Source organism: Bubalus kerabau, chromosome 15, assembly GCF_029407905.1.
Source record: "Bubalus kerabau isolate K-KA32 ecotype Philippines breed swamp buffalo chromosome 15, PCC_UOA_SB_1v2, whole genome shotgun sequence".
Classification (NCBI taxonomy): Eukaryota; Metazoa; Chordata; class Mammalia; order Artiodactyla; family Bovidae; genus Bubalus; species Bubalus kerabau.
In genome coordinates this window covers 6,776,450-6,800,321 of record NC_073638.1, presented here as the reverse complement: position 1 = coordinate 6,800,321, position 23,872 = coordinate 6,776,450, and the positions used below count along the sequence as shown (strand labels likewise).

Genomic DNA, 23,872 nt, shown 5'->3' with positions numbered 1-23,872 from the left:
AAAGAGGAGAGGGAACATTTAAAGAAACAGTGGCTGGGAATGTTTCAAGTTTGATGAAACTGCAAATCCATAAATTAAAGAAGCTCAACAGACTCCAAGATAAGTAAGTATACACTCATATGTATGTGCACACAGCTAATCACAAAAAAACCTTATCAAAATTAAATTAAGATAAAGGGAGTAAAAGATGTATTACATGCAAGTTAACAAAGGTAAGATGAACCACACTAATTTCAGGCCAGAATACAGTGAAACATTTTCAAAGTTCTGACAAGGAAAAAAAACTACCAACCTATAATCTATATTTAACTAAAATGTCCTTCTAAAATGAAAGCCAAATAGGCATTTTCAAATGAACAACAGCTGAACACAACAGTATCTGCAATAAAAGATCCTCTGGAAAGTCTTTCAGGCAGAATGAAAATGATATCAAATAAAAACTCAGATATATATAGTAACAAAAAACAGATTAGTAGTTGTCAGTGGTGGATAGGTATTTACTACAAAGAAGCATGAGGGAACTTTCAACAGATGCTGCTGCTGCTAAGTCGCTTCAGTCGTGACTGACTCTGTGCGACCCCATAGACAGCCCACCAGGCTCCCCCATCCCTGGGATTCTGTAGTCAAGAATACTGGAGTGGGTTGCCATTTCCTTCTCAAATGCATGAAAGTGAAAAGTCAAAGTGAAGTCGCTCAGTCATGTCCAACTCTTAGCGACCCCATGGACTGCAGCCTACCAGGCTCCTCCATCCATGGGATTTTCCAGGCAAGAGTACTGGAGTGGGGTGCTGTTGCCGCCTCCATTCAACAGATGGAAAGTTCTTAAAGATTTCAGGATGACGGTTATGGGTAAATAATTTGTTAAAACCTATCAAACTATACATTTAAAATATGATAATTTAGGGACTCCCTGGTGGTCCAGTGATAGAGACTTCACCTTCCTATGAAGGAGTGTAGGTTCAATCCCTAGTGAGGAAGCTAAGATACCACATGCCTCATGGCCAAAAAATTAAAATATAAAACAATATTGTAAAATTCAGTAAAGATTTTTTTTAATAGTCCACATCAAAAAAATATAACACAAAAATATGTAAATATATCAGGTAACACTGTCATTTATTTCTCTTAACATAATTTAAGTTGTAGCTATATCATTGGAAATATTTTTGAAATAATCTAGATTCACATTGCTTGTATTTTGTTTTTTAAAGTTTGTATACATCATGTGTGTATTTTTGGTTTGAAATAAGGTGCTATTGTAATTTTTCTTGGCATTTTGTACATAAATTTTTTGAAGAAATGGTAACTTCTCAAAGATGTGAATAAATACATTTTATATTTAAAAATAATAAATTATTTGATTATTACTAGTTTCACTCCATTCAATTCAGTTCAGTCGCTCAGTCATGTCTGACTCTCTGCGACCCCATGGACCACAGCACGCCAGGCCTCCCTGTCCATCACCAACTCCCAAAGCTTACCCAAACTCATGTCCATTGAGTCAGTGATGCCATCCAGCCATCTCATCCTCTGTCGTCCCCTTCTCTTCCCACCCTCAATCTTTCCCAGCATCAGGGTCTTTTCAAATGAGTCAGCTCTTCGCATCAGGTGGCCAATGTATTGGAGTTTCAGCTTCAACATCAGTCCTTCCAATGAACACTCAGGACTGATCTTTAGGATGGACCGGTTGGATCTCCGTGCAGTCCAAGGGACTCTCAAGAATCTTCTCCAACACCACAGTTCAAAAGCATCAATTCTTCAGTGCTCAGCTTTCTTTATAGTCCAACTCTCACATCCATACATGACTACTGGAAAAACCATAGCCTTGCCTAGATGGACTTTTGTTGGCAAAGTAATGTCTCTGCTTTTTAATATCCTGTCTAGGTTGGTCATAACTTTCCTTCCAAGGAGTAAGCATCTTTTAATTTCACAGCTGCAGTCACCATCTGCAGTGATTTTGGAGCCCCCCAAAATAAAGTCAGCTGCTGTTTTCACTATTTCCCCATCTATTTGCCATAAAGTGATGGGACCAGATACCACGATCTTAGTTTTCTGAATGTTAAGCTTTAAGCCAACTTCTATGTTATGGAATTTTACTCCATAAACATACAATAACAACCAAAAAATGAGTGCATTTTACTGTAGATAAGTATATCTCAATAGAGTTGATTTAAAAATTAAAAGACAAAGCATGTTAAGTCTGCTGCTACTGCTACTGCTGCTAAGTCACTTCAGTCGTGTCCAATTCTGTGCAACCCTATAGACGGCAGCCCACCAGGCTCCCCCATCCCTGGGATTCTCCAGGCAAGAACTCTGGAGTAGGTTGCCATTTCCTTCTCCAAGGCATGAAAGTGAAAAGTGAAAGTGAAGTCACTCAGTCGTGTCCGACTCTTAGCGACCCCATGGACTGCAGCCCACCAGGCTCCTCTGTCCATGGGATATTCCAGGCAAGAGTACTGGAGTGGGGTGCCATTGCCTTCTCCAATGTTAAGTCTAGTACAATTTATATCAGTAACTTACAAGCAAAGCTTGAAGCTGATCACAGTGTTTCATTTTTTTTAGTGATAAGAAAAATTCTGTGAAAAAAAGTTTGATTTAGTGAAAAATTCTGAGTAAAAAAAAGAGTTTGCTGAACTTCTTTTTAGGTGCTTTGGGAAGTGAAGCAACCACAGACCTAGGCAAAGAGAAATGTTAAAGCCACAGACATCATACTTATGTCTAAAAGGACCTTCTAATCCAGATTTCTATATCTCATTAGATGCAGTCTCAATGAAATTCTTGTTAGAGTCATAGAGCTTTTAGGAGCCTCGTTATCAATTAAAATAACTCTGTTCCAAAAGCAGACTTTGAAGGAGCTGTGCTTTGCTTTGTTCAAGTTAAGTTGAAGGAAGTGACAGGCAGGGAATAAAGGCTAGTAATATCAAACTCTTATAAACCATTTGCAAAACATTTACAGTAGTATATCAATAAGTACTAACTATACAAACTAAAATATTTTTACTCTGTAACTGACTTCATTGGTTTCTCAGTTTATTTTCAGGGCTAAAAAAAATACTAAATTTTTGTTTAATATCAGAATATTTAAATTTTCTAAAATTTGTGTAAAATTCTAAGGGAAGTAATTTTCTTTGAGTTCATTTAACTTTTTCACTAGATTAACAGATTAAAGTCTTCTTGAATTTATTTCTACATATGTTATGCAGATGAATGCTCTTTAAATATCTGTGTTATATGTGTGAAATTAGAAATAGTTTTAAACATTGACTATACCATCACTGCAGATGGTGACTGCAACCACAAATTTCCAAGGAAGCCTGGCTTCAACAATACATGAACCAAGAACTTCATGTTGGAGCTGGATTTAGAAAAGGCAGAGAAACCAGGGATCAAATTGCCATCATCTGTTCGATCACAGAAAAAGCAAGAGAATTCCAGAAAAACATCTACTTCTGCTTCATTGACTATACTAAAGCCTTTGACTGTGTAGATCACAACAAACTGTGGAAAATTCTGAAAGAGATGGGAATACCAGACCACCTTACCTGCCTCCTGAGAAACCTGTTTGCAGGTCAAGAAGTAACAGTTAGAAACAGACATGGAACAAGGACTGGTTCCAAACTGGGAAAGGAGTATGTCAAGGCTGTATATTGTCACCCTGCTTATTTAACTTCTGTGCAGAGTACATCATTGAAAGTGCCGGGCTGGAGGAAGCTGGAATCAAGATTGCTGAGAGAAATATCAATAAAATCAGTTGTGCAGATGACACCACCCTTATGGCAGAAAACAAAGAGGAACTAAAGAGCCTCTCGATGAAGGTGAAAGAGGAGAGTGAAAAAGCTGGCTTCAAAAGCAACATTGAAAAAACGAAGATCATGGCATCCAGTCCCATCACTTCATGGCAAATAGATGGGGAAACAATGGAAACAGTGACAGACTTTATTTTCTTGGGCTCCAAAATCACTACAGATGGTGACTGCAGCCACGAAATTGAAAGATGCTTTCTCTTTGGAAGGAAACCTATGACAAACCTAGGCAGCATATTAAAAAGCAGAGACATTATTTTGGCAACTAAGGTTCATCTGGTCAAAGCTATGGTTTTGCCATTAGTCATGTATGCTTGTGAGAGTTGAACCATAAAGAAGGCTGAACGATGAATTGATGCTTTTAAACTCTGGTGCTGAAGAAGACTCTTAAGAGTTCCTTGGACTGCAAGGAGATCAAACCAGGAAATCCTAAAGGAAATCAATTGTGAATGTTCATTAGAAGGACTGATACTAAAACTGAAGCTCCAATACTTTGGCCTCCTGATGCAAAGAGCCGACTCATTAGAAAAGACCCTGATGCTGGGAAAGATTAAAAGTAGGAGGAGAAGGGGACAACAGAGGACAAGATGGTTGGATGGCATCACTGACTCAATGAACATGAGTTTGAGCAAGTGCCAGGAGATGGTGAAGGACAGAGCAGCCTGGCATGCTGCAGTCCATGGAGTTGCAGAGTTGGAACAACTAAGTGACTGAACAACAACAACCTTGGAATAGCTATGACAAAGTTACATAGTGTATTAAAAAGCAAAGGCATCACTTTGCTGGCAAAGGTCCATATAATCAAACCTATGGTTTCTCTAGTAGTCATGTATGATGTGAGATTTGGATTACAAAGAAGGCTGAGCCCTGAAGTAGTAATGCTTTCGAACTGTGGTGCTGGAGAAGATTCTTGAGAGTCCCTTGGACTGCAAGGAGATCAAACCAGTCAATCCTTAAGGAAATCAACCCTGTATGTTCTTTGGAAGGACTGGTGCTGAAGCTGAAGCTCCAATACTTTGGGCCCCTGATGCGAAGAACTGACTCATTAGAAAAGAACCTGATGCTGGGAAAGAGTAAAGGCAGAAGGGGAAGGGACAACAGAGAACGAGATGGTTGGATGGCATCACCGACTCAATGGACATGAGTTTGAGCAAACTCCGGGAGTTGGTGATGGACAGGGAGGCCTGGCGTGCTGCAGTTCACGGGATGGCAAAAAGTTGGACATGACTGAGCGACTGAACAACAACAATACTTTGAAGTGATCATTAAATTTTATTAAAAACTGATGATTTCCATTAGATTCCATTGAAGTAATGATGAGACTCTTACTGTAAAGAATTCATGGAAATTATTACTGTGCTAAATCTCCAAAAATGAGCTATTAAAATCAATAGTTCTCAGTCCTAAATCCACATTAGAATTCCCTGGGGAATTTAAAAATAATAATACCAGTGCATGCACTCCATCTAAGTATTAAATCAGCAGGATCCAGGCATGTTTTCATAAACATCTTATATTTTTATAGACCATGAGATTAACTTTTATAAGAATGTATAGCCTTACCAATAGGAAAGTCATATTAGAGTCATAGGGCTTTTAAGAGCCTCATTCAAGTCCAGTCTGAGTGTCAGGAAAAAAAAATACCCTTTGTAAATAACTATTTTTCAGAATTTCACATGCTGTTATGAAACCTTCAGGAAACTATTCTCTGAATGGAACAGCAATAGCAAAAATTATTTTCTAAGCTATAACTAATGGCTAGGATAATTGAGCAGTTACTTTAAGGTGAAGAAACTAAGGCAAATACGTTTTATTGTCTTTGTTGGCTCCCTCTTTTTCACTGTGAGGACTGCTCCAGGGATATGGATTATTTATATACCTATACTGTCTGTAGTCATATTACTCTCTTTTATGTGCCAAGTAACGGTGGTATGTTGAATCATTTTTGTTGACACTTAAAATTTCTAAGCTATAAAACAATGTTCTTTTTTTTCTTTCAGAAATTTCGTGATGAAGTTAATCAGATAATAAATTCTGAAACCCTCTCAAGTATAGACAGTCTTGAGGCTGGGGAACGTGAAGAAATATATTTAACACTTAATAAGGAGCCTTCCACATCAGTCCAGCAGCAGAATTCTATTTCTCTCAAATCAGCAAATCTGCAATCAACTAATCTAAGCTGCTTTGATGAAGATAAACTGTCATTCTCTAAAACTCAACACATAAATAATTGGCTTATAAATATAGATGATCCAAATATTTTCTCAGATATTTTTAGTAAACCTAATGTTCTCCCTGATTCAAGTAAATGTTTTAATAGTAAAGAACAAAATCCATCTGCTCTGAGTAGAACTGAGGAAAGAGCCGTAAATACTGCTAATAATTCAGTAGCCATTCTACATAGCCCATCCATATTTGTACAAGATAAAAAAAGCAAAAACACATCTGAAACTAGTGTTATAAGGACAACTGACTCCTCTTCTGGAGCATTCAAAAGGGAGAGACCGTTAGTTACTGAGAGCCCAAAATTTAAATTCAGCAAAGCCTGGGCCACTCCAGATTCTCTAACCCAAGAAATCACAATAATTTCAGACCAAGAGAAATATTCTGAAATGACTCAAGAAAATAGAACTACTTCAATTCCTACTTCATTTGTACCTTTGGCAACACCTTTAGTTTTGCCGTCGAATACACAATCAGCTAGGCCTTTACCAAAGAGCAGTATACACATAAAAGAAATTGACCCAGTGCAGTGTTCTGATAAGTTAGGGGAAATGAAAGACATTAAAGATGAAAAGACAGAATATTTTAATTGTAATGAGGAAGAGTTGTCTTTATTTTCAGATAATTTTCAAGTAGCCTGTATACTTCACAACTCTGATTCAGAAGATAAACAGAAAATACCTGAAGCATCAAAATCATTATCTAATATAATTTCTAATTGTGACTTAGTCAGTCAGCACAAGAAAATGAAATACAATATTTGTGAGAAGAATAGTGTGAGATTTCTTAAAAGTATTTTAAAGAAAGAATCTAAATACGAGCATGATTATTTTAAGGCACTGGTTACAAACCAAGGCTTTAAGTTAGGAAATCAAAAAGCAGCAGATATCAGAGATAGTATTGAATTAACAAAAGAAAAAGGGAAAAGTGCAGAAACTCCAAAAACTATTAAAAAACTGAGATGGTTTGATGAAACTGGCAATACAAGGAAAAATGCTGAAGATAGTCATTTGCTGAAGAGTAGAAAAAGAGTATCTCAACAGTGGTCTCAGCCATCCCACATTCGAGCTAAAAGTGGTGCTTCCAGCAACATGCCTAGTATTCCCGCTTCTGCTGTGGATTCTGCTAGTAAAAAAGAGCCCAAGGACGATTTTATCTCTGAAAATGTCACTGCTTTAGGAGGATCTGGAACAGACCATGTGCCTTTGAACTGTTTTATACCTTCAGGTTATAACACTGCTAAACAAGCCTGGCCAGACTCCACAGAGGAGGAAAGTATATTCCCTGTGAAGAGTGGTGGTTCCAAAACTCAGAAAACTAATCCACAAAGGACTGAAGCGAAAGTCATTAGAAGAACAAGATCTGCTAAAGTCCAGTCGGGCTTTGTATGTATGAACAGAAAAGGCACTGTTATTCGACCACAGTCTGCGAGCAAAGCCAACACATTTGTACAAGCTCAGGGTAAATTAATTGTACCTCATCCTCCTCCTACATCTCATTTAAATATTAGAAGTTGTAAAAATATACAAGCATCTCAGTGTCAGTCTGTAATGCCTGAAAATTCTCAAAACATCAGTACATGTAACTACTTTAATTCAAAACATATGCTTCGAACAGAATACAAGTTGAATCAGTGGAATCAAGAAAGTAGTCTTCCACTCCCTCATGTCTGCTCTGACTTAGTCACTGTGATGCCAGCTCTGCCATATTGTTCTTCGGAGTGCCAAACGTTAACGAAAATAAATCATTCACATGGCAGGCAAACTGTTGCCCCACAAGATGGGATGTTATATTGCCCCCAAAGATGTCCAACATATGAAGAAAGTCATCCCTCTGTGACTCTTAAAACTACTAGAGAAGAACTGGTTCCCTTGTGGAAAAGACAGCATAATATTCTGGGTCAAAATGAAAAGGCTGCTGGTAAGAATAAATTTATATATTTTTATAGGTAAAATGTGAAGTTTTTCTTATTGTGGTTTGATAATGTACCTTACAATATATTAAAACTGAACAATAACAGCCTTATAGAAATAACATCACCAATAATATTGTACCCTTGTCTGTCTAGTAGCTAACACTTTTAAGCAAATGACCCAACCTTTGCTTAACTAAAATTAGAAACTTTTGCTAACTTCTGTTTTTCCCATGACTTGTTAGTTTAAAAGAGGGAAGACAAGAAATGTGGTTTGATTCTTATCCCATATCATTCTGTTATTACTGCAGTGTTAGTCAAAATTTCTGTCAAAGTAAGCACAGTGGAAAATATTTGCTTAAATTATTCTAAACAGGTGAATAAATGTGATTATAATACTTTTCTTTATTCTTATTTAAAATATTTGTTAAATTGTTATTTGCTAACAACAGGTGTGCCTAACCCTCTAATTATCTTTCCAAAAGAGGGGCAGCTCTGTTTTAATTGGCTATGTATGGAAGGTTTCATATTGAAGGGAAAAAATATAGAATTCCTTTAAACGTTTTTGAAAATTAATTCTCTGTGTTATGCCATTGCCTTTAGTGGGCCTGGTTGACTCTTCATGAAGCTACTTTCCTCTAAAGAGTGGACTATAGGCCCATACATTTTTCTACTAGTAGAAATCAGATGACTAGTCAGAAATACATAAGATTTGAGAAAAAAATCAGAAAAGCAACTCTTTCTTTTCCCAAAGGTATGAATAAATATTAAGATATAAAGTGAGAGTTAGTTTAGATTTAATATTTACACCTTTCTTCAATTGGACCATGAGATTTTAAGAACAAGGGAATTTTTTTGACTTCTTTACCTTATCCCCAGATTTTAACAATGCCTGGCACTTAATAAGCACCCAAACTTTTCTTAAACTGAATGGACACAGGCCATGTTAGCAGATGGGAAGCTAAATGCAAAGACTCTAGTCTTAAACTAGATTTTTAAATATTATTTCTCTCACTAAAAGTTTTGCTTTATTTTTATCCAGCCACTTCACAGTGTAGTTTTCACACTACTTCCAAAAAATGAAAGCATCATGTAGATTTGGTATTTTAAAGGAAATTATAATGAATAAATTATGATGGTTAACTGTTTTGAATTTCTACTCTTTGCCAATTATAGTAATAAGTGCTTTATACATATTATCTCATTTAAACCTCACAGCAATCCTAACAAATATGCATTTTTTAAAACCTCATTTTGCAAAGAAGGAAATAGAATTGCCAAAAGTCAAGAGCTATTATCAATAAATAGCAAAAATAATATTTTCATCCAAATATCTATGATTCCAAGTCCCATGCTTATTCTACTAAAACTATGTAATAAATATAATCATTAAGAAAACATATGTCTGAGATGATCAGGAAAAGCATTAGGAAATATAATTTCCCAATAACATAAATATAAAAATATAACATGAAAATTATATTCTCATTCTCTGATAAAAAGAAAAAATATATATTGTATATATAATCTGAGAAACAAATATTTTTCTAACATATAATCAAAGTAGGGGCCTTTGTATAAGAAATACTGGAAAAGTTTAATATTTTTAGCCATGTTTTTAAAGAGAAATGTTGAAAGTGTTGTATATATCCATACTTTTTTGTTCATTGTTTTGTTTTTATTGAAGTATAGTGATTTATAATATCATATTAGTTTCCAGTATACATCACAGTGCTTTAATATTTTTATAGATTATACTTCATTTAAAGTTATTAAAAGCCAATGGGTATATTTTCCTGTACTGTACAATATATCCTTGTTGCTTATCTATGTTTTACATAGTAGTTTGTATCTCTTAATTCCATACCTCTATCTTGCCTGTTCCCCCTTCACACTTCTCACTGGTAACCACTGGCTTGTTTTATATACTGTGAGTCCATTTCTGTTTTGTTATATACTTTCATATGTCTTAGTTTTTAGATTCCGCAAGAAAGTGATAACAATAGTGTTTTTCTTTGTCTGCCTCATTCACTAAGCATAATACTAAGTTTGTCCATGTTATTGCAAATGGCAGAATCTCATTCTTCTTATGGCTGAGTAATATTCCTCTGTGTGTGTGTGTGTGTGTGTGTGTGTGTGTGTGTACCACATCTTCTTTATCCATTCATCTGTTGATGGGCACTTGCATTTCTTCCATAACCTGGCTATTGCACATAATGCTGCTATGAACATTGAGGTGCACATAGCTTTTTAAATTAGTGTTTTCATTTTCATCATATATATGTCAAGGAGTGGAATTGTTGGGTCATACAGTAGTCTTATTTTTAGTTCGTTGAGGAAGCTTCATGCCCTTTTCCATAGTGACTGCACCAATTTACATTCCTACAGTACAGGAGAGTTCCTTTTCTCCACACCCTCTCCAGAATTTATTATCTGTAGACTTTTTAATGATAACACTTTGACTGGTATGATACCTCACTGTGGTTTTGATTTGCATTTCTCTAAAAATTAGTGATACTGAGCATCTTTTCGTGTGCCTGTTAGCCATCTGTGTGTCTTCTTTGGAGAAATGTCTATTTAGGTCTTTGGCCTGTGTTTTTTTTTTATTAGGGTTATTTATTTTATTTTACTTTTTTGCTATTGAGTTATCCAAGCTGTTTACATATTTTAGATATTAACCCCTTATCACAAAGTCAGACATGACTGTGCAACTGAACAACAGCAGCAATTGGTCCTATAATTTACAAGTACTTTCTCCTGTTCATGAGGTTGTCTTTTCGTTTAGTTGATGGTTTCCTTTGCTGTACAAAAGCTTTTAAGTTTAACTGGATTTTCCTTATTTTTTCTCTTATTTCCTTTGCTTTAGGAGACAAATCTTAAAAAATATATTGCTATGATTTCTGTCAAAGAGTGTTACACTTATATTTTCTTCTAGGAGTTTATGATTTCCAGTCATATTTAGATCTTTAATCCATTTTGAGTTTATTTTTGTACACTGTGTTAGAGAATATTCTGATTTCATTCTTTTACACTTAGTAGTCCAGTTGTCCCAGCACCACTTATTGAGGAGACTGTCTTTTCTCTATTGAAAAGCAGAAAAGGTTAATTGTCATAGGTTAATTGACCATAGTGGGTGGGTTTATTTCTGGGCTCTCTGTTCTGTTCTGTTGATCTACGAGTCTGTTTCTGTGCCAGTACCATGCTGTTTTGTTGTTTATTTCTATACTTCTTTTTTATTTTTTTTTATTTTTTAACTTTACAATATTGTATTGGTTTTGCCATATATCCACATGAATCTGCCACAGGTATACACGTGTTCCCCATCCTGATCCCTCCTCCCTCCTCCCTCCCCGTACCATCCCTCTGGGTCGTCCCAGTGCACCAGCCCCAAGCATCCAGTATCGTGCATCGAACCTGGACTGGCGGCTCATTTCATATATGATATTATACTTCTTATTATTGTAGTTATACTTAGAAAATATAATACTAACAAAACTTTGTATGTTCAGTCATTCAAACATTTTTTAAAACTGTTTTAAATATTAAACATTTCAAGTGAACCCCTTGTTAATACTGAATTATAGTTCTCAGGGCTAAGTCACTTCGTATCTGAATCTGCAACCCTGTGGGCTATAGCCTGCCAGGATCTTCTATCCACAGGATCTCTATCCACAGGGATTTTCCAGGCAAAAATACTGGAGCGGGTTGTCATTTCCTATTCCAGGGGATATTCCCAACCCAGGGACCGAACCCACATCTCTTATGTCTCCTGTGTTGGTAGGCTGGTTGTTGACCACTAGTGCCACCTGGAAAGCCCATGAATTATAGTTCAGTGAGCATCTATTCATTTTTTTCTACTCTACTATTTGCTAGGGCATTTTTATTCTCATAGTCAGTGTACCCAGAGTTGACAGTTATGGATGGTGTCTTGCTCTCTGTTAGCATATCCAAAACTCTCCAGCAAAACTTTCAGTAAAAACTCTATTCCATGAAACCCAAGCCATTCAACTGTACCAACTTCTGACCTTTCAAGTCATTTTCCCCTGAAGATGACTTTGATATCTAGTTCACAGTCTTCCTTTATTGGAAAAGTCTTTGCCAATATACTGGTGACTCAGCATTCATGTGAGCAAATGATCCAACACCCTGATCTCTCTCAATCCTTTCTCACCTCTAGTGATTTTCTGTACTAGTGATTTTCTAGTGATTTTCTGCCTCAAGTACCCGTTCCCTTTGTCATACTTTGGACTGGGTTAACATCAATAACTTCCTTACTTCTAAAATTAGTAATTTAATTTACATTCTTCTTTCTGACTGCAATATGGTTTTTGCACCAGATGTTTTACATCAGTGGAATAAAATACAGTCTAAAAACAGACTCATATTTGAATGCTTGATTTTTGGCAAAGATGGTACTGCATAGCAGGGAGAAAGTATTTGTCTTTTTATTAAATGGTACTGAGTCAATTGAATGATTTTATGAAATTAGTAAAATGACTTTTAGCTCACACCATACACAAAAATCAATTCCAAGTGAACTATATATATGAATATGGAAAGTGAAAAAGAAATGCTTCTAGAAGATAATACAGGGAATGTGCTTATGACTTTGGGATGGGCAGAGATTTTTTATATAGACATAAAAAGCACTAACCATTAAGGATAAGACTGAAACTTTTTCATCCAAAACACCATTAAACTGTAGAGTGAAAGAAGATATTTATAATGCATAATACCAACAAAGAGTTCATGTCCAAAATACATAAAGAACTCCTACGATCAATAAGAAAAAGACAACATAGTTATATGAGTCATGTTTGAACCAACAAAACAGAACCAGTAAGATATATTGTTTATTGCAACAGATTGGCTTACGTAAATATGGGGAACAGGGAATCTAAGCAAGTACAGAATTTTTAGGGCAGGTCAGGAAGAAGGGCAGAAACTCACATCAATAGATGAAACTTGCCATTCACAGGCAGAATTTTGTATTCTCTCAAAAAAGACTTACCTTTGAGGCCTTTGACTTCATTTACTCAAGTTCACATGGGTTATCTAAGATAATCTCCATTACTTAAAGCAAACTGATAATAGACTTTAATAATATCTACAAAATACCTTCACAGCAATACATTAGTGCCTAATTGAACAACTGGGGACTGTAGACAGGTGACATATCAAAAAAACCATCACACCAATTTATTTTAAAGGCAGTATATTTGAATTAGCTTTTCATAAAGTAGGCTTATCAAATAGTAAATTAACGTATGAAAGACTTCAACCTCAGTCCTCAGAAGAATTCACATTAAAATAATTAGATGAAATTACATCTGAAGGGCTAAAATTTTTAAGCTACAGTGCTGTTAAGAAGGATATGTGATGCCTGGAAGCTCACATATACTAAATTTGAATATATGCATATCCTATGACTCAGCAATTCCAGACCAGCAGATGTGTGTGTGTGTGTGTGAAATTCATTCATATGTAAAACAGAAGATATGTACCAGAACTTTCATAGCAGTTTTATAGCCATAATCTAGAATGATCTCAAATGTTCTTCAGTGCTATAATATGTAAAGTAAAAGTTATTCAGTCAGTGTAATACCATAATAAAAAATGAATCAGCCACTACTAAGAAACAGTAACATGACTAAATCTCACATCAGGATATCCTGCAAAAGAAGCCAGTCATAAAAATGCATATTATATTCCATTTCTATCAGGTTGAAGAATAGGTAAAACCATGGATGGGGTTATATGGAAACAGGTAAGAAGGAAAGCTTTTTCAGTGCTGGTAATGTTCTATTTCTTGACTTGGGTGTCTGCCATCTGGGTGTGTCTACCTGAATACTTACAATTTGCACATGTTTCTATAGTCAGCTGTACTTCAGTTTTTTTTTTTTTTTTTTTTTTTTTTTTTTTTTTTTTTTTTTTTTACAGGTCAGAATCTTTCATAAATAGATTGTAAAATCCTCAACAAAATATTAGCAAACTGAATCCAAAGATAAAAGGATTATATACAATGATCAATTTGAATTTATTTCAGAGACACAAGGATTGTTCAGTATTTACAAATCAATTAATGTAATAGAGTACATCAACAAAGTACTTCAGTTTTTTAAAAATCCAAATGATGTTGACATACTAAATACTTTGAAATCTGATTTCAAAAAGAATGCTTTGTTTTCTTCTCCAGGGAGTATTAAAAATACCTTCAAGGAATCAAAAATTTGATTACTAGAAAAGATCAAAGATATAATTGAGCTTAGCTCCCATACTTTATGGATGAGGAAACTGATACACATAATGAGATTATATACCCCAAGATGACACAGGTAGTTCAAAGCAGAGCCAGAATTTTGTATTGCAGCTGAATTTATTCTTACCGTAGAATAAATCTAGTTTTCATGAGATCAGAAATGTAATTAGAGATACTGAAGCAAATTATTCTAGATATAAATTAGGTAGCGTTTACTATGTGCCAGTCACTATTGTAAGCACTTTACATGTGGAAACAAGTTTAATTCTCTCAATAATTTAGTGAGTAAATAATAATACTCCCATCTTATAAATGAGGAAAATGAAGCAGTGAGAGGGCTAATAACTTGTGTAAGTCACATGACTAGGACTAATGGCAGACCCAGGGTTAAAATTCAGGCATTCTGTCTCTATTATCTCTGCTGTTAATTACTTAGCTATTATGCTTGTAATTAAAAACAAAAACAACAAAAATACCTCTCTCTGTAGAAGATGGAGATAATCTTATCATGGTGATTATTTTGAAATATATATGTTACCTACTAATCACATTGTATACTTTAAACTTAGATATGTTATATTGTCAATATTTCACTAAAGCTGAAGAGTATAAATTAATTTTTAAAACTCTGAATAACCACAAATTTTTCAGTGATACACATTTTTAAAATAGTACATTCATCTAATACAGTTTGTCAAAAGTACAGAGTAACAAAGGAAGTCATTAATCAAATGAATAATGGCATGAAGATTTAAAATCATCTTTACCAGTTGAAGTGACAAACCAAAACTAAAAAACTATGTAGAGATAACTATAGTCATGTATATGCATTCAATACAATTTTTAAAATTTTTTAATTGGAGTATGGTTGATTTACAATGTTTTAGTTTCAGGTATATAGCAAAATGAATCTGTTATACATATATTCACTCCTTTTAAAATTATTTTCCCACATAGGCCATTACAAAATATTGAGCAGAGTTCCCTGTGCTATACAATAGGTCCTTTTCAGTTATCTATTTTATATATAGTTGTGTGTATTTATCATCCCAATCTTCCAATTTATTCTTCCTTCTCTGCATTCAATATACTTTTTTAAGTCTCTCAATTGTGAAGTGTATCTTACATACAAAATAATGTACCTAATATACAAGAACAAGTTAAAGACTAATAATAAAAGAACCCAATGCCCAGTTTCAAAAACAGAAAATCACTGGTATTGTTGAAATCTCACATGCCTCTCCTTAATTACATCCCCTTTCTCTCTTACAAAATGACACTATATAGACTTGTATAAATGATTCCATGCTTTTCTTTATAATTTTATATGTAAATATATCTCAAACAATATATTAGTTTTGCTTTAGTTTTGTAACTCATATAAATAGAACCATTTCATCTATATACTTCTATGATTTTCTTTTTTTCAGTTAATTTTGTTTTGGATTCATTATTATTGATTAGTTTAGCTGCACTTCATTTGTATTTGTTTTGTATTACATTTCATTAAAATTGCTATATTACAGTCTATGGAAATTTTTCATTTTCCTACTCCTGGCCGTTTGGGGTCTTTCAGTTTCTCACCTTTGTGAATAGTGCTTCTAGGAACAGTTTTGTACATTTGCTGATACACATGTTGCTGGGTATGTGTATTTCACCCAGGTTAAGTATACTGCCACAGGTAATGCCAAATTACTTTCCGAAGCAATAAATGAGACTGCCTTTACTACATGCTCACTAAACCTCCAGTAGTCAAACTTTTTAATATTTTCAAAAGTATGGGTGAGAAATGGTGTCTAATTATAACAGTTTGCATTGTTACTAATGAATTAAGCGTTTTTCATATGTTTATGCACAATTTGCATTTCCTTTTTTGTGAAATGTCTGCTCTTGGGTTCTGAGTTTTTCTTCCTTATTGATAGAAGTTCCTTATATCAATATATTCTAGGATTCTACATCAGTTATATGTGTTGCATATATTTTCTGCCAATTTGTGATTTGTGTGGTCTTTTTTTTTTTTTTTGCATTTTGCTTCTATTTAGTTTGGCTTTTTTTTTTAACAACAGAAGCAAGATATCTATCTTGACAATTTTTCTTTAAGAAAAGAAAAAATCAAGACAAAACTAAACAAACAAAAAAGAAAACTTTACTATATCTGTTAGAAACTTAATATAATTTTAGGCAATAATAACCAGATCTTTGGAAGTACTGCGATAGTCTACATTATTTTAGGCTATATATTTTAAGAGCTGCATATAAACAAACTGGAGTGAGCCAGAACTCTGGAAGGAGGAGTTGTGTCTGAAGGCCACTTAAAGGAGCTCAAGCCAGAGAGACATGTACAGGCTCTGTATAAATGTTTGAAGGTTTATTATGTGAAAAAAAGGAGGAAACAGAACTAAGTGAAGGGGTAAAATGTGCAAAAATGCTTTCAGCTCAGCATAAGGAAGAATTTGAGCTAATACCACCAACAACTGAGGAAGGTACCCCATGGGGAAGTGGCTCCCCACCACTTAAGCATTCAAGCACAGGTTGATTGTCCACCTCTGAGTGATTTAGGTTTATGAGTAAGAGGTTGAACTAATTAACATCTAAGATTTCTTCCAAAGTTATAATTTCATGAATGTCTCCAGAATTTCCCCTTGTTTATAATTAACAATACTACAAATTTTAAAATATGTAATACTTTCCTAAAGATTAGTAGCTTTATTTTGAGTTTTGGTAGTAATTCTATCATATTTAGAATTTTCATATGAGACAAGAAATTTGGCTAGAGATGCCAGTACAAACTATATTATTTTTGCAAAAATACCTATATTCTCAGCTATTATATTAATTAGTAAATAGTATTTAAGTTCATGTATGTGAATGGAACAAAACATGAACAGTTTTAAGCATATATTTTCATCTGTTCTTAGGATCAATCTATAATCCACAGAACTGAACATCTACACAAAGAACAATCAAAAGCAAATAATTATGCTACAAATCAAGAAAGTACAAAAGTATTGGTAGATCTTGCCTCCAGAAGATTTATTAACAGGCTGAAGGAAGAGAAAAATTATTGATACAGCAGTCATATAACCAAGTTAATTTTCATTTAAGATATTTTTAGAGCTGTTCAAAAATAGAAAAATGGAGACTCTTCAAAATTTGAAGACAATCCAAGCATAATAAACAGTATTAAAACTTTATTGGTACCCAAATTATCTCACTATAAGCTATTAACATTTAACATATCTAGCATTTAACATGGAGAAGGCGATGGCACCCCACTCCAGTACTCTTGCCTGGAGAATCCCATGGACGGAGGAGCCTGGTAGGCTGCAGTCCCTGGGGTTGCTAAAAGTCCGACACGACTGAGCGACTTCACTTTCACTCTTCACTTTCATGCATGGGAGAAGGAAATGGCAACCCACTCCAGTGTTCTTGCCTGGAGAATCCCAGGGACGGGGGAGCCTGGTGGGCTGCCATCTATGGGGTCGCACAGAGTCGGACACGACTGAAGTGACTTAGCAGCAGCAGCATTTAACATATTTAGCATCCTCATATTAGAATAAACATAATACAGTGTTTTTTAAACTATAGATCATGACTCATTAGCAGGTTATAAATCTGTTAATGAGTAGTAACCAGAAATTTTTAATGAAATATAACTGTAGAATGTTCTAGAATAGAAACTACCAGAGGGCACTGTATATTTTAAGAGTAAATATGGTTCACAAAACTATATGTGCATCACAGGTTACAATGGAAGATATCTTTCTATGAGACACAGTCAAATCAAAATGAAAATTACTAGCATAGAGAGTAAGAGCTAGAATTCTAGATTTTAGAGACTGTTTGAGCTGGATCTCATCTTCGCCCTTTACTGGCTCTGTGACCTCGAGCAAGTTACTAACCCTTGCCTGTGCCTCAGTTTTTTTATCTATAAAAATAGTGATGATAATAGTGCCTATAGTATAGAACAAGGCCTGGACAACTATAAATGTTCAACACAGTAGCTAAAATTATGTTAGTATTTCTTACTCTAAAAAGTCAGATGCTCAGTTACTAGCCAGCTTTCTTGAAATTTGAAAGCTTTTATGTCTTTGTTGTTATATAGATATAGATATTTACTTACTTATAGTGTATGTATATAATTATATATATGTTATATAGAGAAAATATACAGATAGTTAGCTATGGTAGCGTAAATATCTGTGTTCTTTTGGTACATAATTTCAGCTAAAAATATTTGTATATTTTTTCCTACCTAAGCCTGTATGACAGAAGCACCCATATACACTCCCAAGACATTTGTGTGCTTATACACACTCATTGCATTTTCTACCTTTCAGTCCAAGAATCTTATTAACTATGTATCATTGTTACTTTGTACTTTAGAACATAATGTTCCTTTTGACTCAAAGATCCTTATACTTGGAGGCCTACTACTCCTTTAAGACCAAGCTTAAACATAACCTCTATCAAAGCTTTCTTGATTCTCATAAAAGGCTCTGTGTTTTCACTTAATTCTGTTACAACTTCACATACAGTTTATTCGCTTTAGTGTAATAATCCATTTAAATTTATATCCATTCTTCTGGAATACTGCAAGAGTTTTTATTGTACCACCATTAACAAAAATGTTGAGCAAATATCACATACATACATAACATACACACATATTACTCTACTAATATATACATTAAGCACCTTAGCCAGAAATAGAAAAAATTTTTAACTGAGACAAGGATGAAATACAGACTTTAAAAATAATTTTTATATTTTGTATCTTATAAATCATACATTTTAAAATAATAATTATAAAAATAATTTTATGTATTAACATGCAAAATTTCTCATACAGTATTAATAATTTTCTGAATGGTTTCAAATGTCTTATCAATTATGATGACTTCATTCTATATACCATCCTTAGATATCTCAAGGCATAATACACAGAGTGAGGTTTATTGTTATTTTTTACTATTTTTAGATTCATGATCCTTTGTTATAATATAACTATACTGTCATTGTTATGTGGCAAAGAGTTTGTAATGAGAATAAGATGTGTATCAGCTCTGTCTTTCTTATTCACCTGCACTTGCACTATTAGTATTGTCTTTATGATTTTGCAAGACTATGTTTTTAATTAGTCATAGAGAAAATAATAAGTAAAATAATAATAAAACATTACACATACAATAAAAGCCCTACAAAAGTCATTTTAGCCTCTTTTCTACTTTGTGAGGATTCATTCAGAGACTATGAGATATCCATAAATCCAGGGCACACATGAAATTCAGTGCATTGAAGGACACAGAAGAACACTAATGAAGATAACACTGCCAACCTCACACACTTAGAACCTCTGCACTTCCTCCAAGATAACTGTTTACTGTATGCAATGTGCATACCTTGTATGCCTACTATATGCATCTACCTTGCAAACTCACAAGGGTGCCAGTATCAATCGTGTTACCACAGTAAATTTTAAATTTCTAATTTTTAGTTAATAGAAAGTGAAATTTTAACATGTTCTTCCTGTGCAACAGTGATTTATTTTGCATATCCTCCTGGTGTTCTGCCACAACACTTTAGAGGTCACTGCTCTAAACTACGGAGAAGGCGATGGCACCCCACTCCAGTACTCTTGCCTGGAGAATCCCATGGATGGAGGAGCCTGGTGGGCTGCAGTCCATGGGGTCGCTAAGAGTCGGACACAACTGAGCGACTTCACTTTCACTTTTCACTTTCATGCATTGGAGAAGGAAATGGCAACCCACTCCAGTGTTCTTGCCTGGAGAATCCCAGGGACGGGGGAGCCTGGTGGGCTGCCATCTGTGGGGTCGCACAGAGTCGGACACGACTGAAGTGACTTAGCAGCAGCTCTAAACTATAGACCCCTCAAAAGCAGAGATGTTGTTTAAATCTTTATGGTACCTGTGTCATGCATGGTACATGTAAGAGAAGTTCAATAAAAGCTTGCCAACTGAATGAATGAAACTTAGGGTTTTCTGTGATGTATGAAGGTAACTTTGAAGTTTATGATGGATATATACTGTCTACTCATGTAAATTTTGACTTTGTCATGGTATTTGTTTAAGATTCTAGTGTTACAAGAAGAAAACGAATTGTCGAAAATAAGCACAAAAGTCTTTTAGAGCAAAAAAGACAAAACCCTGGATCTGTAGGACAAAAGTACAGTGAGCAGATGAATGTAAGTATAGCGTTAGTAGACATCTCTATTCAATAGTGAAAAGTTGCTTGGAAAACAGAATGTTCTTAAAGGTCTGTGCCCTGCCTGCAAATTGTTCCACAACATAAATGATATAGCCGAAGCCATTGTGAAGCACTGGAACTCTCTATGCTAGGAGCTTATTGTACTATACATAAATGCTATATTCTAGTTTGCCTAAATGATCAGTTACTAATGAATATTTTAAACCAAGCTTAAGAAATCACATCATTGGGAGGGATTGGGGGCAAGAGGAGAAGGGGACTACAGAGGATGAGATGGCTGGATGGCATCACTGACTCGATGGACATGAGTCTGAGTGAACACCGGGAGTTGGTGATGGACAGGGAGGCCTGGCGTGCTGCAGTGCATGGGGTTGCAAAGAGTCAGACACGACTGAGCGACTGATCTGATCTGATCTGATAGTCAGCTCTGGGGAAAAGCTGAATTTATTCACAACAATATTAATATTTAGCTATATATTAAAAAAGGGAAAAAAAGAAAAGTAAACCAGAGCCATTGAAAATAAAGCAATGTGCTTATCATAAAGACTAATATAGTTCCAGTGTGTTTAAATGCCCTCCTTGAACCTGCACTTCCTGGAAGACATGCCAAGAAGGAAAATAGTGTTGCATTGTTCTCAGGGGATATCAATAATGACTTTGTTTATATCATTGAGGATCTCCTATACAGGACCTTGAAGTTCATAATAGCTATATCCCTATTAACAGTCAGCAACAAATAGGAGTTTCCTGTGCTGTTTGAAATAGAGGCCTTCAAGTAAAGGTCAGAAGCATAATAATGTGGATTTAAAAGTTAGTGGAGGCGGTTCTGTGAGAGCCAAGTAAATGTGACCTAAATACAACATTTTCTAGAGGTGTAATTTGATCCAAGGATTGTATTTAAAATATTTTTTAAAACCTAGATGGATGAGTGAATAGCATTAAATACCACCTCTGATTTTTAATAGAATTGAAAATAGAATGTTTTATGAAAAATTGGTATTTCAAGTTAAAGGTAGAAGGTCCTATTGTTTGAATATTTTAGAAACTATTAATTTTTATATGGCTAGTTATTAATATGGAGAACAATCAATCATGATTTAGCAAAACAAATCATTAGTTTTTTTATTTATGTAAATAATGCTGTCACATTACCAGTACATTTTTACTGTTTAATAACATAGTACTTAATTATAAATATAACTTCCTGATTACAAATAGAATAATACCCAATAAGTCCTTCCTTTTTACCTTCCATGTTGTTCATATCAAACATCTCAAAATCTCTAAAGTCAACAAATTTTTTATCTTTATTTTCTCTTTATTTTTATCAATATATATTAAATTTATAAGTAATGTATAGTTATTATAACAAAAAATGAACAAACTGAATTTTAAATGCCATTACTACTGTCCTCTCTAAATTCATCTCTATCTTCCTGTGTCTTTTTCTGTTTTCCTGTGTGTTGCTCCTTTGCATTCTATCTTGCTACCTTTAGAGTCCATTTCTGTTCTTCCCAGAAGCTCCACTTCCACTTTCACATACTCACTCCACTTATACATCTACAAAAATCTCATTAGCTTTAAAATAGGTCAGTGTTTCCTGACTCAAAACAAAGTTTTGAAGTTTCATTTTTTTCATCCCTATTGTTTTGTTTTGATTTTTGGTTTGGGCTTGAGTTTGGTTTTGTTTTCACTCAAGAGGGTAAACAAGAATCCAGTTTCTATAGCACTGGCTCTTGTCACCTTGTTATTAGGACATGTATTTCATCACGCTGGATTTTTCCCAACCACTACTTCTGTGTGGAGAGAATCGAAAAGAGGTCAGTTCAGTTCAGTCGCTCAGTCGTGTCCGACTCTTTGCCATCCCGTGAACCGCAGCTCGCCAGGCTTCCCTGTCCATCACCAGCTCCCGGAGTTTACTCAAACTCATGTCCATTGAGCCGGTGATGACATCCAACCATCTCATCCCCTGCCGTCCCCTTCTCCTCCTGCCCCCAATCTTTCCCAGCATCAGGGTCTTTTCAAATGAGTCACCTCTTCACATCAGGTGGCCAAAGTATTGGAGTTTCAGCCTCAACATCAGTCCTTCCAATGAACACCCAGGACTGATCTCCTTTAGGATGGACTGGTTGGATCTCCATACAGTCCAAGGGACTCTCAAGAGTCTTCTCCACCACAATGAAAGATAAAAAAATGCACAATTGCCACTTTGTGCCATGGTCTCAGTCCAGGTTGTCTCAAGTCTATAATGGAGATCAGGCAAGGCTATGAGAGCTATTGAAGCAGGGTTTTTGCAGAAACCTGCCTCAGTTACTCTTCCAATTAGACTGAACAAAGGGTAGGTATAGTCATAGCCAGGCAACTTTATCTAAGAATCATTTCTTAAAGTGGAACAGAACGAGAGTAAAGAATCAAAGTAGACCATATCCAGCGAAGGTGAGTTGGTATCACTCATGAGTGTTGAATGGAAATGCTAGTTGCCAGTGCTCTGATATTTCTTATTGCCCAGTTCTGTGCAGCATTGAGGCAGCTGTTTCTTTTTTAAGTATTGTCATCTAAGATGCTTGCTTATCCTTGGCATAAAGCCACAATCAGAGACTTTTCAGTTAGTAATTGTCACCTACCCTTACAATGATAAACCAGCCTTAGGGTAATTTTTTACCTTTCCTTTAGTTAATACTTTTGATTAACACCCAACTTACTTCCCTCTTCCAAATGTCCAAGATGATATTGTAATCTGAAAATGTACCAAAATTGATATAAAACATTTTTCTAATCTTTAGTTACCATGAAAGTGGAAGTTACTCAGTCGTGTCCGACTCTTTGGGACCCCATGAACTATACAGTCCATGGAATTCTCCAGGCTAGAATACTAGAGTGGGTAGCCTTTCGCTTCTCCGGGGCATCTTCCCAACCCAGGGATCGAACTTAGGTGTCCCGCATTGCAGGCAGATTCTTTACCAGCTGAGTCTCAAGGGAAGCCCAAGAATACTGGAGTGGGTAGTGTATCCCTTCTCCAGGAAATCTTCCTGACCCAGGAATCAAACAGGGGTGTCCTGCACTGCAGGTGGATTCTTTACCTACTGAGCTATCAGGGAAGCCATTTAGTTTCCATAGAAAGGACTAATTCAGTAATTCTTAATTTCTGCTCCAAAAAAAAGGAAATATGTATTATATGAATAGTGATAATTGAAAATAAAAACAGCAAATAAAAGTTTTTAAGCCAATATATATCACTAATTTTAAATATGGAATTATATTCTGATTTAATATTCTATTTTTATAGAATTTTGGACAAAGTATCCAGCTAAGTTCAAGTGAGCCAAAACAAACTACAAGGGGTACTTCTAATATTGAAGAAGGTATGTTTTAGTTTAAACATTTTCTTCTCAGCTTTGTTCCCAATGATTTCTTTTTTGTTGTTCTTACATATTTTCCAAAGTTCTT

General features: G+C 35.0%; 1 protein-coding gene across 1 annotated transcript in view; it reads left to right on the top strand.

The window, feature by feature from the left end:
- Positions 1 to 23,872, top strand: part of CEP126 (centrosomal protein 126) — a 103,758-nt gene that overhangs the window by 68,534 nt on the left and 11,352 nt on the right. The window contains 3 exon segments of the mRNA XM_055548165.1: positions 5,804 to 7,946; positions 20,290 to 20,402; positions 23,712 to 23,787. Coding sequence (XP_055404140.1) covers positions 5,804 to 7,946; positions 20,290 to 20,402; positions 23,712 to 23,787 — 2,332 coding nt within the window.